The 17,442-nt window shown below is 38.3% G+C and overlaps 1 protein-coding gene across 4 annotated transcripts in view; it reads left to right on the forward strand.

Moving 5' to 3' along the window:
- Window positions 1-17,442, forward strand: part of CLCN3 (chloride voltage-gated channel 3) — a gene marked incomplete at both ends in the record, with an annotated part of 53,272 nt that overhangs the window by 29,703 nt on the left and 6,127 nt on the right. For 3 of the 4 annotated variants that reach the window (XM_081999281.1, XM_081999282.1, XM_081999283.1), the window contains 8 exons: window positions 1,094-1,193; window positions 4,211-4,398; window positions 5,074-5,196; window positions 6,534-6,740; window positions 9,038-9,118; window positions 10,378-10,923; window positions 15,268-15,454; window positions 16,813-17,211. In XM_081999281.1, coding sequence (XP_081855407.1) covers window positions 1,094-1,193; window positions 4,211-4,398; window positions 5,074-5,196; window positions 6,534-6,740; window positions 9,038-9,118; window positions 10,378-10,923; window positions 15,268-15,454; window positions 16,813-17,211 — 1,831 coding nt within the window. The remainder of the gene's footprint in view (window positions 1-1,093; window positions 1,194-4,210; window positions 4,399-5,073; window positions 5,197-6,533; window positions 6,741-9,037; window positions 9,119-10,377; window positions 10,924-15,267; window positions 15,455-16,812; window positions 17,212-17,442) is intronic. The other variant, XM_081999284.1, reaches the window with a different exon arrangement.

A 17,442-nucleotide genomic window follows, 5' to 3' on the forward strand; every position in this document is an offset into this window, starting at 1 on the left:
GGAGTGGCTGGAGAGCAGCCCGGCGGAAAGGGACCTGGGTGTGCTGGTTCACAGCTGGCTGAATATGAGCCGGCAGTGTGCCCAGGTGGCCAAGAAGGCCAACAGCGTCCTGGCCTGTATCAGGAATAGTGTGGCCAGCAGGAGTAGGGAAGTGATTGTGCCCCTGTACTCGGCACTGGTGAGGCCGCACCTTGAATACTGTGTTCAGTTTTGGGCCCCTCACTACAAGAAGGATGTTGAGGTGCTTTGAGCGTGTCCAGAGAAGGGCACCGAAGCTGGTGAGGGGTCTGGAGCACAAGTCTTATGAGGAGCGGCTGAGGGAACTGGGGTTGTTTAGTCTGGAGAAGAGGAGGCTGAGGGGAGACCTTATCGCTCTCTACAACTATCTGAAAGGGGGTTGTGGCGATGAGGGTGTTGGTCTCTTCTCCCAAGTAACTAGTGATAGGACGAGAGGAAATGGCCTCAAGTTGTGCCAGGGGAGGTTTAGATTGGATATTAGGAAAAATTTCTTCACTGAGAGGGTGGTCAGGCATTGGAACAGGCTGCCCAGGGAGGTGGTGGAGTCGCCATCCCTGGAAGTGTTCAAAAAACGTGTGGATGTGGCGCTTCAGGACATGGTTTAGGGGACATGGTGGTTCTGGATTAATGGTTGGACTTGATGATCTTAAAGGTCCTTTCCAACCTAGTGATTCTGTGATTCTGTGATTCTGTGAATAGCTTAGTAGTAGTACACTAATAGTTTATTTAAAGTTCAACAAAAAATAATTTAAGATTTGGGAGATAAATAATTTTACAATTATATGTTTTAGATGTGTATCATGGGAAGTATTCATTTATCCTAATAATGCATTTCCTGGGCTTTAGTTCTTTAAATTAATCAAATTTACTTTCCTCTGTCAGTTGTTTGATGTCTGAATAAACAAGCTGATTTCTCTATGTAAAACACTAAATACAAGGAGAACGCTTGTAGTATAAAGAGAGGGTATGTTTGTTTGCAGCTTGCATCATGCAGTTTCTATGTCATACTTACTTTTTTTCTCCTGTTCATATTACAGAAACACGTACAAGTATACATAATGATTTCTCTTTGCAGATTAACAGCAAGAAGAAAGAATCAGCATGGGAGATGACAAAAAGTTTGTACGATGCATGGTCAGGATGGCTAGTAGTCACACTAACTGGTTTGGCATCAGGTAAATTAAAAAACAGAGGATTTCTTTCTTACATTTGTCAACAAGTATAGTTACTGTGCTTTGCAGTTGTGTGTTATCCACCAACCTGGGTAACAGCTGGTTCAGACTACTACCATAATTCCATGAGGGAAGGAAAATGTTGACTACCTCGATTTACAGGCTTTAGCATTTTGAGGGGAGGGTTTACTAATCAGATGGAAAACAAAATCCCCACTGAATTTAGTGAGAGCTTCTCAGAATTATTGAACTTCTACCTACTAAATTATCAATGTTCTTTAATACTGTGATTGAGATTGGTGTGTTCCCTTTCTGCTAAATTTTGCTTTTTTCCTGTAGGATTTATTGTGAAAGTGTATTAATTGATTATGCTACATCATTTTGCTGCTATAATTTGGGGTTTTGTTTTTTCTTTTCACTTTACGGAACCTATTAGCTTATTCTATGTGAACCAAAAAGTAGCTCTGGTATATGTATAGTTTTGGTAAACAGACTTCCTTGTAAAGCATGTGTTTATACATGAGCAAAGACTAGCTATATGTTTATGTCATACCTTTCCAGAAGTTGTTACACAGAAAATAGTAGATTTAACAGGTAGAGTTTGTTGGCCTCTACTTCAACTCTTATGTTTTGTTTGTAATGTATTTTAGGATGAGTTTTACAGATCAAATTGACTGATAGTTTGTGGCTCCACTGTCATGTGGTGCTGCTTTCTGTCAGCATTGCTTGGAGTGACCAAAATGTGTAGGAGTGAGAAGTCACAAACTTTGTGTCCAGTTTTTCCAAAAAAGTACTTCAAACTGATTCAAAGAAATCACAAACTTAAGAAATTTAAACTCAGTAACATCAAAGTGTTATTAAGCAGACATCTTTATTGCAGCGCTGGACGCATGGGGGTTATCTCCTCCTATCTTGCGTGCGCTGAAACAAAAGTTCATCCTTTATATGCCTTAAAGACATGAATATTCACACATTTTCCAAGAAATCACCGCCTCCTTGCTTATCTACTACATTTACGTAATGCTGGTGTTGCAAAACTACACTACACGTGCGTGGGGTTCTCAGGTGGTCATCGGTGGTCGTTTGGGGACTTAGCCCCCTACTTCTTTTTCCCTTGTCTGGTCACGGGTCTCTTGAGGATAATTTCTTCTCCTTGGATGTTTGCCCCTTCTGTCGTTCAGTCAAGCAGTTCCTTCTTATCAGTCTTGTTAGCGCATTCCTGCTAGGATGTTTCTATTCTCAAGGTTAAGATACCTTCTCTGTACTCATTAATTTCTCAGTCCTTGCTCTTAACTCTTCTCCTGTTGGTTCTCTCCACCTGTCTTCTCCATTTCTACTTGTGTTTTAATTTTCATGAGGCCTGCTTTCCTTGTGATTAACTGTTTACACAGAGTTACAATGTTAGCATTGAGGCAAATACAGCCTAAGGACTATGAGAATAGGCTGTTAAACATAATCACACAGTTATTAGGCTAAAGAATTCTATAATAAAGTTAAACTAATCACGTACTCAGTAACCTTCCAGAACGAACCTATATTAAGAAATCTGCAAAACTTACAGTTGATTAGTTACACATGCTAAAACCTTATAATTGTTTTAGATCCTTGTTTCAAAACAGAGGTCTTAGATTAAATGCTAGGAAAATTGGATTAGTTGCAGAGTATGGCTACACCTGTTTGAAAGGCATGGTAACTGTATGATTACTACTTAGATATAGACGTAATCACTTTCACAAATCACATATTAATATATATGCAAAGTTTGTAGCATGTTTATATACCTCTGAATATACAAACAGGGAGTGTATAATTACTGGAAATTGCTTGTGATAATTTGGGTGGGAAGGTGCAGTGTTGTGTTTCCACCCCCAAGCTGCTGAGAACAAAGCAAGCAAATTCTGGACATGAACATTACTAGGTTTTTTTTTAGTTTCAATTGGTTTCTTTTATGTATGTCTAGTGCACCTTAAATGGTACAGCCTTGATTTCAGTCATGGGGAGATCTTATGTTTATGTATTTTAATTAATTTAGTTCAAATTTTGTTCTACTGAAATATTGCCTTTGACTGAGGGTCTGTCAAGATTAGTAAGTACAAATTAGTAAATAGGAGGTAATTCTCTACTACCAACTTACACAAGTAAATTGTGGCTGTCTCTAGACAGCTATTTCCAGTAGTGATTAATACCTAAAAATAGTAAATTATAATTAACAGTTGTACATGTTCACAAAAATACTGGCTTTTGAAGGAGTTTTTCAGTATACTGCAACCATGAAAAACTGTTTTGCTTTTGTGAAATAAAGGGGTTTTAAATATTTTTTTTTTAAATCCTTTGAAGCTATTTCCTAAATAATGCCTGTTTTGTGAGGACTCTTCAGCAAGTTTTCTGCATGTAGTTAGAACACAGAAGCCCTCTTAAGCTTTGAGTTTGTGAACTGCTTACTATCTATACTGTTTGTTACCTGCAGTAGGAAATTTACATGCTCACTATGTTAGAGAATTAAGTTGTTTTGTATGTGGATTACATGAATGTCACTAGGGTTTAGTTAGTGTTTTATTTATCTTGTCCTAACACTATTGTTGTCAAGGTAAGAATTATTTTCTTCAAATATGCTGTTCTATACAAAACATAGTAGGCTAGTTCATGAATTCTCTGAGGCATGGCAAGGTAGTTTTGTCAGAAGGTCTATTGTCTTTTTTTTTATCACAAAAATATATCAGTCCTCTTTTGACTCTTAACTCCTTAGTTTCAGTGCACTGTTGGACAACTGTGGCATAGAAAAAAAAAAGATGCATTTACCTGGGGAAATATACAAGGTACTAGATTCTTCAGCAAATACTAATTTTACCATATTGCAAATAGGATATATTCCTGGAAATCAGTAATATTTTAAATGTCTCTCTCTTTAGGTTTTCTGTAATTTCGGTTTAAATCAATTAATACCAGCACATTTCTTCATTTTAGCTGTGTATGTTATTCTTATTTACCAGAATATTAATACAAAACTGTTTCTACAACAGGGGCATTGGCAGGGTTAATTGATATTGCTGCTGACTGGATGACTGACTTAAAGGAAGGCATTTGCCTTAGTGCTTTGTGGTTTAACCATGAACAGTGTTGTTGGGGTTCAAATGAGACCACATTTGAAGAAAGAGATAAATGTCCCCAGTGGAAAACATGGGCAGAACTAATAATTGGGCAAGCAGAAGTAAGTATCTACCCATTCTTTGATGGTCTTGCTCAACAGATCAACTGAACATGGAATGGAAATAATGGTCTTAAGGTTAGGGCATTGAACACAGATTTGGGTTGTACTGTCTGATCCATTTTTCAACAGTTGAATTGATTAATAGGTTGTACTGTAATAAATGTGCATTTCATGCACTGCAAGGGGGCTTGGAGTGTTGCAGGTGTAAGGAAGCTGTGAGAGTGTAGAACTGTTAATAACAGGAGAATTTTATTCTTGATCATAGCTATACATAAAAAAATAAAAATGAAATTTGTGGTGTTCTTCAATAACTAAAAATAGATCGGTTTTATTTTTTATACTGCAAAACTTTTTAAATAAAGAAGACTCACTCTGTTCAGTAGATTTTAACAGCTAATAGCTATTAAAAAAATAGCTGCATCATGTTTATTTTTTCTTTTTAAGATGAAGTGTTAGAACACTTTCTACCTTGTATAACACAACTGCTGATGTGCAGGTGTCATGATTTTATGCTTTTCAACCCAAATTCTCTCTTGGCTTGGTAATATAGTTACTGTCCCTCAAAACGTGTGTGTAGCTGTACTTGAGCAAGAGTACTTCTGGGTTAAGTAGTGATTTTGCTCCTACATCAAATTTATGTTCTGACTTTTTGTTTGTATTTGGTTTTGCTTTTAGGGTCCAGGTTCATACATAATGAACTACATAATGTACATTTTCTGGGCTTTGAGCTTTGCCTTCTTAGCAGTTTCTCTGGTGAAAGTATTTGCTCCCTACGCCTGTGGCTCGGGGATACCTGAGGTGAGATCTAAGTAATGTATACATTATGAATGTTTCATGTGAAGGTGAAAAGCCCTGCTGCCTTACGGGGCCAAGAGGGAGCACCCTGTGACTTTGATGAAATATGTTAATACAAGTATTCAAATTGAAATAATGTAATTGTTGCTGAGAAAAATACCCCAAATTTTAGAGAATCTCCTGAGCTTGTAGATTTTGCTGCACGCTTCTCGCTGGACTACCTTTTAAGCCAGCATTGAGCTTAAGAGAGTAGGCTTCTGAAGAGTGATTTCCAAACCTCCCTCCAATCCTCACCCTCCCTACAGGGATAAGAGAGCAGTGGTTCATTGACAGAATATGGGTCCTTTGATCAGCAGTTGATCTTTTGTTGCACTGGCTTTAATTGCCTTGTCTAGCACAAACCATTGGAACAGTCACAAAGTAAAATGTGTAATATCCTCAAAAACTCATTATTTTTACAATTGCTGTCTGCTACTATACACAGAATGGGAGGGATAAACCCCAAGTCAAAGTCTGGTTGATGTCACTTGTCCAGTAGTTGTGTAAATATTTCTTTATGTATGTGTGTTGTAGAAGTTGAAGGACAAATCCTGCCACTGAATAAGCCTGGAGTAGTTCTGTGTCATTATTCCAGAAGAGATTTCATCCTAAATTGGTTTCCATATTTAACTAACCTTTACTTTCTAGCCACAGCTGCCCAGTGTTTTGTGTACAACCTATTTATAGGCATGTTGTCCTTTCCTATGATAACCATATTATTTCCTGTATGTGGGCATATTTTCCAGGCTAGTAATATGACACTGTTAGGCAAAGTAATACCTTAGGCAAGTGGCACATCTTTTCTAGTGGAAAAGGCTGATCTTTTCCATCTTTATGTCAAGAAATCTACTGCTAAATTTTTATGTAGAGATCGAAAAACATAAGGAGAAAACAGAGGATTAAAATTGGTCCAAATATGATATTGCTACAATAGATGACCTTGAGTGTAGTGTTTGAAGGGTTATGTTTCCTTTGAGTGTTTTCTGACTTTCGCTTGATAATTTACATCATAAACCAATAAATGCAGTCTTAGAAGCTACTGCAGATTAATATTCTACTAAATATAATTGATAATGATATTTTATGTTCTTGTCTGGTGTTTAAGAATAATTTGCAAATGGAGAGCATCTGGCAACCAAATGGACTCAGTGTAGCAATCTGAACAATACTTTTTTTAAAGCATGATAAAGTTAGTAATTTGAAAAGGCTATTTTTGAAGTTTTGCAGCTAAAATGATAAAAGTAATTATTTTCTGAAGAAAGGAGAATACAGTAAGAGATACCATTTTTTCTCTCTTCCAGATAAAAACTATTTTGAGTGGCTTCATCATCAGAGGTTACTTGGGGAAGTGGACTTTGATGATAAAAACAATTACTTTAGTCTTGGCTGTTGCATCAGGTTTAAGTTTAGGAAAAGAGGGTCCCTTGGTACATGTTGCCTGCTGCTGTGGGAATATTTTTTCCTACCTCTTTCCAAAGTACAGCACAAATGAAGCTAAAAAAAGGGAGGTAAGTTCTTCTAAAAGCATTTCTAGAATGTATTGTATATCAATGCATTTACACTGATTTATTTAAAACAAGATATTTGTTCTCTTGGTCCGTGTTTAGGCTTGGATTATCAGTGTTATTTTTTGTGTTAAGAACAATATATTATCCCTAGCATTCTCCAAGGTGAATTGTTTCCATGTCATACTCCCACCTCAGAGACCATTTGATTTTACTTAAATTATTTCTGTTCTTGGCTCTACCTTTTGGTAATTGATGAGTGTGTTCAGTTGTGAGGACAGCAGAGGACTTTTGAACTGTGAACAAAGTATTCCTGGGAAAGGGTTGGTGAGAGCAGTGTTTCTGCTCTGTGTCAGTTTGTTGTTGTTAGTGAGAGTGTGGTGGGTTAAGCCTTGGTGCCCACTAAGCTGCTCTCTCACCCCTCTTCCTCAGCAAGACACCAGGGGAAAATAAAATTAAAAGCTCATAGGTCAAAATAAGGACAGGGAGATCACTCACCAATTACCATCACAGGCAAAACAGACTAGACTTGAGGAAGATTACTTTATTGCCAATTAAAAACAAAGCAGGATAGTGAGAAATAAAAACAAAACTCAAACCACCATCCCCCCACTCTCCATTCTTCCCAGGCTCTGCTTCATGCCTCAACTTCACACTTTTCTATCCCAAAGCAGCACATGGGGATGGGGAACAAGGGCTGTGGTCAGTTTGTAATGCTTTGTCTCTGCTGCCCCTTCCTCTTCATGCTCTTCCCCTGCTCCAGCGTGTGGTCTTACCCATGGGAGACAGTCCTTCACAAACTCCTTCAGCATGGGTCCTTCCTCCGGGGTGCAGTCCTTCAGGAATGGACGGCTCCTGCCTGGATCCTCCACAGGCCACTGTTCCTGCCAGAAAACCTGCTCCTACGTGGGCTCCTCTCCACAGACTGTGGCTCCTGCCAGGAGCCTGCTCCAGTGTTGGGCCCTCCACGGGCTCCAGGTGGATATCTGCTCTGCCATGGTCCTCCATGAGCTGCAGGGGGACGGCCTGCCTCAGTGTCGTTTTCACCATGGGCTGCAGGGGAGTCTCTGCTCTGGTGCCTGGAGCACCTCCTGCCCCTCCTTCACTGACCTTGGTGTCTGCAGAGCTGTTCCTCTCACAGTTTTCTTGCTCCTCTCTCACAGCTGCGGTGCAGTGTTTTTAACCTTTTCTTAAGTATCTTATCACAGAGGCGCCCCTAGCATCATTGACAGGCTCAGCTTTGGGCAGCGGCAGGTCCATTTTGGAGACAGCTGGAACTGGCTCTGTTGGACATGGGGCAGCTTCTGGTAGCTTCTCACAGAAGCCACCCCTACAGACCCCTGCTATCAAAACCTTGTCACGTAAACCCAATAGAGAGAGCCATGCTAATGAAAGCAGGTACAGTCTTAGAGAGTAGCAAGATTAACATTCTTACTAATTCAATAAAATGTTTGTATTGTAAAATAAAAAAGGGTGTCATCCCAACTGTGCTTCAGGTCTCAGTCTCAACTTCTATACTTCTGGAAGGAGACTGCAGAGCATGGGAAATTTGCATTCACTTCCTATTTCAAAGCTGTGTATTCTTAAATCATTTAATTTACCTATGGTTTAGCTACTCATCTCAGAACAGAATAATGCAATAATTCTTAGAGTTTCTCTGTGTATTCTTCCACAGATGTGTAAGGGCTACTACCTGGGCATCAGTGTTCTTGCAATGAATTTGTCCATTATTGTTACAATTAGCACACACTTTAACAATCCTCATGTATTGAACAGAATTCCTCCATGATGCTGGAGGACTGTCTGCTGCTTCAGTTCCTCTTAATCTCTCCCTTAATCTCTGCAAGTTTTTGCTTGACGACTACTGAGCGCAAAGCTCCAGGTATAATGATATAAAAGCTATGTACTATGTCATCAATTTTTGTCCCTTGAATAATACTTGTGGTTAGTGGACTTCACCACCACACACATCTGGCACAGAGAAAGCTTACTACAGTTTCTTGAAAATGAGATATCAGCAGTTTCATACTGAAGCATAGACTCCTTTGGGTGCTTTTCTGGGGAGGCTTTGAGCAGCATCTTTGGCTTTGTTGTGGCTAGTACCTGATCTGTGGCTGCTGGTCCCCTGGCCACATCTTCTGAGCATTCTGATACACTTCCTTGATGCTTTCCTGTTAGTCAGTCTGTGTGTCCTTGGCAGAAACGTAGAAGAAACTGGTAGCTGTAATGAGATTCGGTTCTTCATGTTTAAGACATATCACAGACTGGGGAAGAAAACCCTCACCATTGTTCTTTTCCAGGTGTTGTCAGCTGCCTCAGCAGCAGGAGTATCTGTAGCCTTTGGTGCCCCAATTGGTGGAGTCCTTTTCAGTCTGGAGGAGGTATGTCAAGAGATGGCACTGAAGGATAGATATTAAAAAAAAAAATCTTTTTTAGCATGAATAATGTCAGACTCCTTTAAGGTGCGGGAGTCTTTCCCAAGAAGGAAATTATTTTTGGACCCACATTTCAAAATAAAGAGCCCTGTTACCAGCGAACTTCTAAAGATGTTTTTTCTTTTCTTTAGATGAATGTCAGCTTTGCTGTATTCTCAGTTACATTTTTCTGGAGAAGGGCTGATTCAGTTAATAATTACAGTTTACATGCAGATAGAGGTACAGTAGTTTTTCACTCTAGGAGTGTATTCTAAAAAAAAAAATAATCAGGCATTTTCTTTTTAATTTTGAAAAAGGCTTTAGAAAACTTTTACAGTTTTGTGAAACAAGTTTTTAAACATTACTTTTCCTAAAGTTTCAGACACTAAACACAATTGAATACATGAATTATTAAAAAGACAAATACGCTATAAAATTGACCTCCAAGGCAACCAAACTCTCTTCTCCAAGAAATGTTTTGTATTAAATTAGTTTCCATTAGTTGTTTTCAAAATACATAAGGATGTTATTTAGAACATCAGGTTTTTCAAAAAAACTAAAAATCTAAAAGTTTCTGAATTGAAAAAAGAAAGCTAAATATTCTTTCATGTATAATTTTGCTATATCACTAGGGGATTTTGAGGAATTCCTTTGTTGCCAAAAAAAATTCCAGAACAGCTCAGAAAAAAACTCTCTTGAAATTCAAATTAGTCTATGTGGGGCTTAAGTATGAAATTGCATGCTCTGTTTTGAGGATTTTTTAAAATGTTTTAATTGTACTCCATAAAAATAACACATCTGCCAGAAACCTTTCAATGTAGGCTGAATGGAGATGAAACAGTATAAGCAGGAAATTTGAGAGAGCAGCTAGTACACAGTCTGGTTCTTGTGAATGCTAGAAAGAGATATTTACAAACAGAGAAGCTTTTAAACATAAATTACTATGCATTATTTCCTAACAGTCTTAAAACAGCAGTGGTTTCAATACTGCTTTAGTATTGTCTTTAAAACTGGTATGAGTATGAATTGTTGTAGAGCTTTATAAAAACATAGTATATGCTGGAGCGCCAGTGCTCCAAGTGATAGGAATAATACTGTTAATGTAAATTGAGAACTTTTTTTTAGCCTATACCATGTGAGCAGCAGTACTGTAATATGTGCATAAAACACTCTTTCCAGTATTTTTAATTGAATCACTAATTATTCTCATGTATTGCCTTTTGCAGGTCAGTTACTATTTCCCACTGAAGACCTTATGGAGATCATTTTTTGCTGCGTTAGTAGCTGCATTTGTTTTAAGGTCCATCAATCCTTTTGGTAATAGCCGCCTAGTTCTTTTTTATGTGGAATACCACACTCCTTGGTACCTTTTTGAACTGCTTCCTTTTATTCTTCTGGGAGTATTTGGTGGGCTCTGGGGAGCGTTTTTCATCCGAGCAAACATTGCATGGTGTCGTCGACGCAAATCTACGAAATTTGGGAAGTATCCTGTCCTGGAGGTTATTATTGTTGCAGCAATAACAGCTGTCATTGCGTTTCCTAATCCATATACAAGGCTAAACACCAGTGAGCTTATTAAAGAGCTCTTCACAGACTGTGGGCCATTAGAATCCTCCTCCCTCTGTGACTACAGAAACGATATGAATGCAAGCAAAATAGTAGATGATATTCCTGACCGTCCAGCAGGCACTGGAGTCTATTCAGCTATATGGCAGTTGTGTTTAGCACTCATATTTAAAATAATCATGACAGTCTTCACCTTTGGTATCAAGGTAAGTGCGAATGCAGTGGCTGTATCATCTGCTGTGATTATTTAATTACCGCCTTTCTCGTTTTGCATCTCTTAAAGCTAGCAGCTTTGTTTATAGCGTTTTTTCATATGTAGTTCTTCTAAAAAAAGGTCTTTTTACTGTTGATTAGTAAGCAGTTGTTGTAGAAAACAATATTAAGTTTAATTCAGACTAGCCCTTTGTTCAGCTAAATAGAAATGCATGCTAAATTTAATAGGGAACAGTAACTGTGTGGGTGGATGGCTGTTTGTATGGGCCTGATTCAGCAATAAGGATGATTCTAAAATTTCCAAGAGCTGAGTTCAAACACAACCACTCGGGTTCCCTAGTCCTATCACATGGAAGAAGAAAAGACTGTACCTCTTGAACAACTTGTAGTTTGGATTTTTTTTAATCCCCTCTCCTAATTTATCACATAAATGTAATTACTGCAGACTGTCAAAGGGAGCCGATGATGATTTCTTTCCTGAAATTTCCAGTACTGCATGTCATGACTAAAAAGCGTGCTTTGTCCATGTGACTGTAATGGGAATTTCTTCTTCATTACAAAGCAGCATAATTTTTGTCTTTCCTGGTCATTTTCTAAATCTGTTTTGGAGCTCTCTTCAGCTTCTCTTCAACCTGTGGCCGTTTTCTGAATGATATGTAACAGTCATGCCTTCATCATTTTCTGTCTTGTCAGGCTCCCCTCATAGTTTTTTTGCAACTGCATCATTATCAAACATTTCTTAACACAAACATATCGTAGAATGTTCACTAAGCAGGATTTGTGTTTAAACTGGCTTTAACTTCTCAGTCTACATTACTGTTCACGTGACTTGCGTGCATAAGAAATCACCTCTTTACTGTGAGAGTGGTTGAACACTGGAATAGGCTGTCCAAAGGACTTGTGGAGTCTCCATCCTTGGAGATACCAAAACCTAACTGGATGCAATCCTCGGCAATCTGCTGTAGTTGACCCTGCTTGAGCAGAGGTGTTGCATTAGACAATCTGGAGTGGTCATGTCCTCGACCATTCTGTCATTCTGTAATTGATAGAACAGTATTGTTCTGTGTTTCTCATGTGTTGAAACTTTAGAAGATGTTGCAGTCTGTTGCTTGAAGTTACTTTCCATCTATTGTTTGATGGGTAAGAGAAATCTATTGTATTTTAAATGCTAGTCTTCCATAGGTCAAAATTTCAGGTGTTATTCTATAACATGACTGCTCCAATCTGTTGCATTTACTTACTGTACTTGTATCTACGGCTCTGCCCTTCTAAGCACTGTAACATTTCTTTCCATTCATGTGTTCAGGTGCATCTGGCTCTTGTGGGATTGTCACCACATGATCACACTTTGTGTATTAGAATTCACTAGATTACAGAAGGGTAGAGCTTGCACTTCATTTTGGTTTTGGTTCATTTTCTCAACTTAAGCATCTGCAATTTGGCGGAAACATTTTTCTGAAGTTGTAAGAATATATTTATCACTTTGCCAATAGAGCAGGAGTCATGCTGCTGTCATTGATGGGACTGTGCTAAATACATTTCTCTGAAGCTTTAAAGCATACGGCTGGTTAGAATGTCAGCCAGTATCTGGAGACCTGGAGAAGGGGATTTCACTTTAAAAGCAAATAAATATAACATTATGCTTTATTTCTATGAAATGATGAGAAAATTGAGAATTCTAAAAAAATAAATTTAAAAAAGATGACTTTGACAATTAAATCATTATCAAGGATCCTCTCAGCTCTCCAGGTGTGTTCCTGGAGCTGTAGCCATGTGCACACACATGTCTCCCCCACAGGCACTGTTTTCCTGTGAGGTAAGCAAAGCAACTGGGCTGCTGCCTGCGGTGCGTGGAAGTTCCTACTGCTCTTACTGCCATGAACAAGGAGCACCAGGAAGCTGATGCAGCAGTGGCTTGGGTTTTTTCTTTTGTTTGGTCTTTTTCTTTCAGGCTCTTGTACATATACTGTACTGCTCATTGTCAGTAGACTCATCACTGTATCTAAATGCTGAGGATCAACAGTTGGGTGGGATTACAGCTTTGCCTCAGAACCTGACTGATACGCAGCTACACTACCATAGAAGTGGGAAGTTGCATCCATATCCTGATTCCTTGTTTGTTTCAAAAATGATATACGTACCCCAGAATAATAATTGCCTCTGTAGTATAACTTGAGTTAGGCTGGCATGCACTGGAGAAGAAAGCTAAGACAAGGTAGAACCTAACTTTTTTTCCTTGTTCCTTCTCAGTGAAGGTTCCTCTCTGCTTTGTGCCTTGTGATTCAGAGGCTTATGCAAACGAATGCAGATGTAAAATCATAATTGCAGTTAGACTTGTAACCATTATCCACATGTGATAGAAAGAAGAGAGGGAGCTAAATGCTTAAAAATGGTTATGTTAACAAAGGACCGGAAACAATGGGTGTTGGTCTCTTCTCCCAAGAAACTAGCAACAGAACAAGAGGAAATGGCCTCAAGTTGCACCAGGGGAGGTTTAGACTGGATATTAGGGAAAAATTATTTACTGGAAGACTGGTCAGGCATTGGAACAGGCTGCCCAGGGAGGTGGTGGGGTCACCATCCCTGGAAGTGTTCAAAACACGTGTAGACATGGCACTTCAGGACATGTTTAGTGGGCATGGTGGTGTTGGGTTGATGGTTGGACTTGATGATCTTAAAGGTCTTTTCCAACCTTAATGATTCTGTGATTCTGTAGTTTGGATGCAGTTTCCATGTGGAGACTGAATTTCTGTGGCACACTGCAGCAGCAGACTAGAATCGGAGGCAGTTCCAAAGATCTATTAAATTACTTTTATATTGGAAATGTTCTTTTTCTTAGGGTGCTATTGAACTGTTCACCAAGAAAGAATTTCACTCAAGAAAAAATTGGAATTTTAACAGATAGAAAAGGGTTTAGATGCATGATTGATTGTGGGAAATAACAGTAGTGATATAAATGCACGGTTTGGATATTACACTAAAAACATAGCATTGAATAGTTCCCTCTATCAGCAGTGAAATATTAGGTAATTCAGGATAGGAATGAATTAAACTTCTTCTCCAAAACCTGTGCTGCTGGCTTTCAAACACAAAGCTTGCTATGTTTGTTTGTCCTTGGTTTATCTGTTAGAAATCATCTTTGCAACCATAAATATTGGCATAATAATAATAGATTCTGAAATACAGTTCTGCACCAGCTTATTGGATTCCATGGCAAAATCTATAGTTTGGAATTGCACAATACTTACATTTCACAGCTGTACAGTGGGAAAAAAAATTAAATTATGTGTCCTGTTAAACCAGGAGTGCAATTTTTTAATGAAGTTATTTTGACAAGATGGGTTTAGGTACATTTGGGCAAAAAGTAAAAATTCTACTTATTTGTAGTCAGATCTGTACCTTGCTCACAGTAGAAAGTATTTTCATACTAACAGCTGCTGTGAGGTGAAGCAGCAGGCATTTGCAGTTTAATGAGACATTTAGACACCAGTATGTTTTTTGGAAAGAAGATTAGCTTCCTAAGGAGGAGAAAAGATACACAACAGCAGTTTCTCAGATGAACCCTCACTCCGTGTGACGCTGCTGAAAAAAGCAAGACTTGCAATGATATCTTACTAAGCCATGTTGGTCTGACAAGGCTGTGTGTCCTTTTCAGATTTTAGTTAATAACAGAAAAAAGAGTTTAAATAACTAAAATTACAGTAGGAACTTTTTTGTGCAGTAATATGTTATCTACATTTTGCAATGGGAGTTGTCCTGCCCTTTTCTCTCTTAGTGTATTCAGCATTCTATATACATTACTTTGCATGGAAAACTGCAATACAGTAATCAAAGCTTCTTTTAAAAATCACCTATTTCGTTGGCCGTCTAATTTATAGCAGTGTTAGGAAACAGCTTGGGAAGGTAGTCCTATGTGCAAAGCTTGTTTAGTCAGTGAATGTTGACTCGAGCACATGAAGTAATAAAAGAGATGGGAAATAGTAAGGAATACTTTTCAGTGCTAGTAGTGTATCTCAGATTGTACGCACATATGGTGAGAATTGTGCTGCTGGCACTGAGAGTCTAGTTTGCGGTCCTGTATTAGCGATAGATTGGCTCTTAAATACAGTAAAAAATAAACAAGCATGCTCATAAAATGGGATTCAGCTAACCAGGTTGATCAGAGGTATCAATAGCATTGTGTTAAGTTTTACTAACCTTGCAGTGTCAATTTGCATGTTTTTAACATGACAGTTTGAGCATTTGCATCTCCTTTGGCAAACAGAAAATTACTGGTAAATCTGTGCATCAGGTATGTTCCCATCAGCATGATGGCAGTTCTTCTGTTTTGATTGCAGGTTCCATCCGGGTTGTTCATACCTAGTATGGCAATTGGAGCAATAGCAGGCAGGATTGTAGGAATTGCAGTGGAGCAGCTGGCTTACTACCATCATGACTGGTTCATTTTCAAGGAGTGGTGTGAAGTTGGAGCCGACTGTATTACACCTGGTCTTTATGCCATGGTTGGTGCTGCTGCATGCTTAGGTAACTAAAATATAATGAAGTAAATAAGTATCTGATTTCTTGTATGTTGTCAAAATAATGATTAAAAATGAAGGGAGATACAAATGTGTGCAGTTTTGGAACACATTATCACAATCATACGGACTTCTCTCCCTTCAGAATAATACATTCACATCTCTAGATGAGACCATTGGACCCTTGCGATCTGAGGAGTAACACGTGAAATTTAAATTCATGAGAAATAGAAGAATTGAAATTGTACTGTTTGCTTTCTCTTTTTGGTATCATTACCACATCAGTTAGGAAAATATGTTTCTTGAGATTTATGAAGTAGAGGATTTGCAGAGTCAAGTACTGTTGAAATTATTACAAGGAGGTGACGTAATCAGCTGCCACATCTACATGAATTGCAAAAAGTGTTTTTGAAATTCATAATCCAAACAAAACTTTAAGACGTGTCTAATGATTTGAGGAGTCCAGCCTGAGATATTTTTAACAAGTCTAATTTACAAGCTGTTGAAAATCAGCTTCATAGAAAGAGTCTTAAGTTGGGCCTTAAACTAGGAGAGGGTTTTTTGAAGGTTTTCTGTGGTCCTAGCTTATAACTTCGTTGCCTTAGAAATTAAACTTAAAAGCTATTAGTACAGATTCTGAAAAAATGTAGACCTTTTCCCTAAGGAAAAGTGCATTAGAATGACCAAATAAACGAGTGGTACAAATACAGTTTTTGGAGAGGTTGTTTTGTCTTTTAATAGACCAACTCAAATCATTTGTGGGTGCATTGGAAGAAAGATCATATTCTTTTATTGAATGAAGATGTGGCATCAGAAACCTTGGCAGAAAAAAACATCTTGAATAGTAACAAAAGAGAAATACAATCCCTCTTTTCTCCCATTGTCCAAGAAAGAGATTTCTTTTCATCAGCTCAGAATTCTCTTCAACTTTTATGATTCAGCGACAGCATTAAATTCCTAATCCTTTGTACAGCATAGATGTTGAATTGCTACCTGTGACTTTCCTTCATTAGTTCCATTCTTTTTCCAGATTCTTGCTTTCCTGGATTTCCTTGCATTTCTCGGTATTTTTAACCTAGGTGTGGTATGGAGAAATACATAGTTTTATTCCTAGTTTACATGAAAGAACTGCACATATTTTCCCTTTATTCTCTGACCATCTAGGAATTTTCCCTAAAGCTTAGTTTCACTTCTGAAAGTTTTGTGCTCATTTTTCCTGTCTGCTTCTGTGTTATACAGAATGATGTTTGTCAGATGACCGTTAATGGCTAAGTTAATGTTTGTAGTTCTCAACAGGAAGGCAGGAAATTCTAAATTCATTATTAGCTGATACTAGAATGTTACTGGCTACCATTTTTTTTGCAGGTGGTGTGACAAGGATGACTGTGTCCCTGGTAGTTATTGTCTTTGAGCTAACAGGAGGGCTGGAATATATTGTGCCCCTAATGGCTGCAGTCATGACCAGTAAGTGGGTAGGAGATGCCTTTGGGAGGGAAGGCATCTATGAGGCACACATCCGACTGAATGGATATCCTTTCTTGGATGCAAAGGAAGAATTCACTCACACAACACTGGCTGCTGATGTTATGAGACCTCGAAGAAGCGATCCACCTTTAGCAGTTCTGACGCAGGACAATATGACAGTTGAAGACATAGAAAACTTGATCAACGAAACCAGCTATAATGGTTTTCCTGTTATTATGTCAAAAGAATCGCAGAGACTAGTGGGCTTTGCTCTAAGAAGAGATTTAACTATTGCCATAGGTAATTATCTTCCAGTATTGCATGATTATATATGCCAACTGAAATTATATTATAGCTGAAACCAGAATTTACTCTGTGCATTTCTAGACTTATTTCAGAGTCAGATACCTCATGCAGGCTGTCCATTCCTTTATTGAAGGTTATGATTATCTTCAATAGCAGACTCTGAAATAGGAAAAATAATAATGTCTTTGTCATAAAAACAAGAGTTGTCATACTGAAGTAAGCATC

The sequence above is a fragment of the Phaethon aethereus genome (assembly GCF_964289735.1).
Source record: "Phaethon aethereus genome assembly, chromosome: 4".
Taxonomy (NCBI): Eukaryota; Metazoa; Chordata; class Aves; order Phaethontiformes; family Phaethontidae; genus Phaethon; species Phaethon aethereus.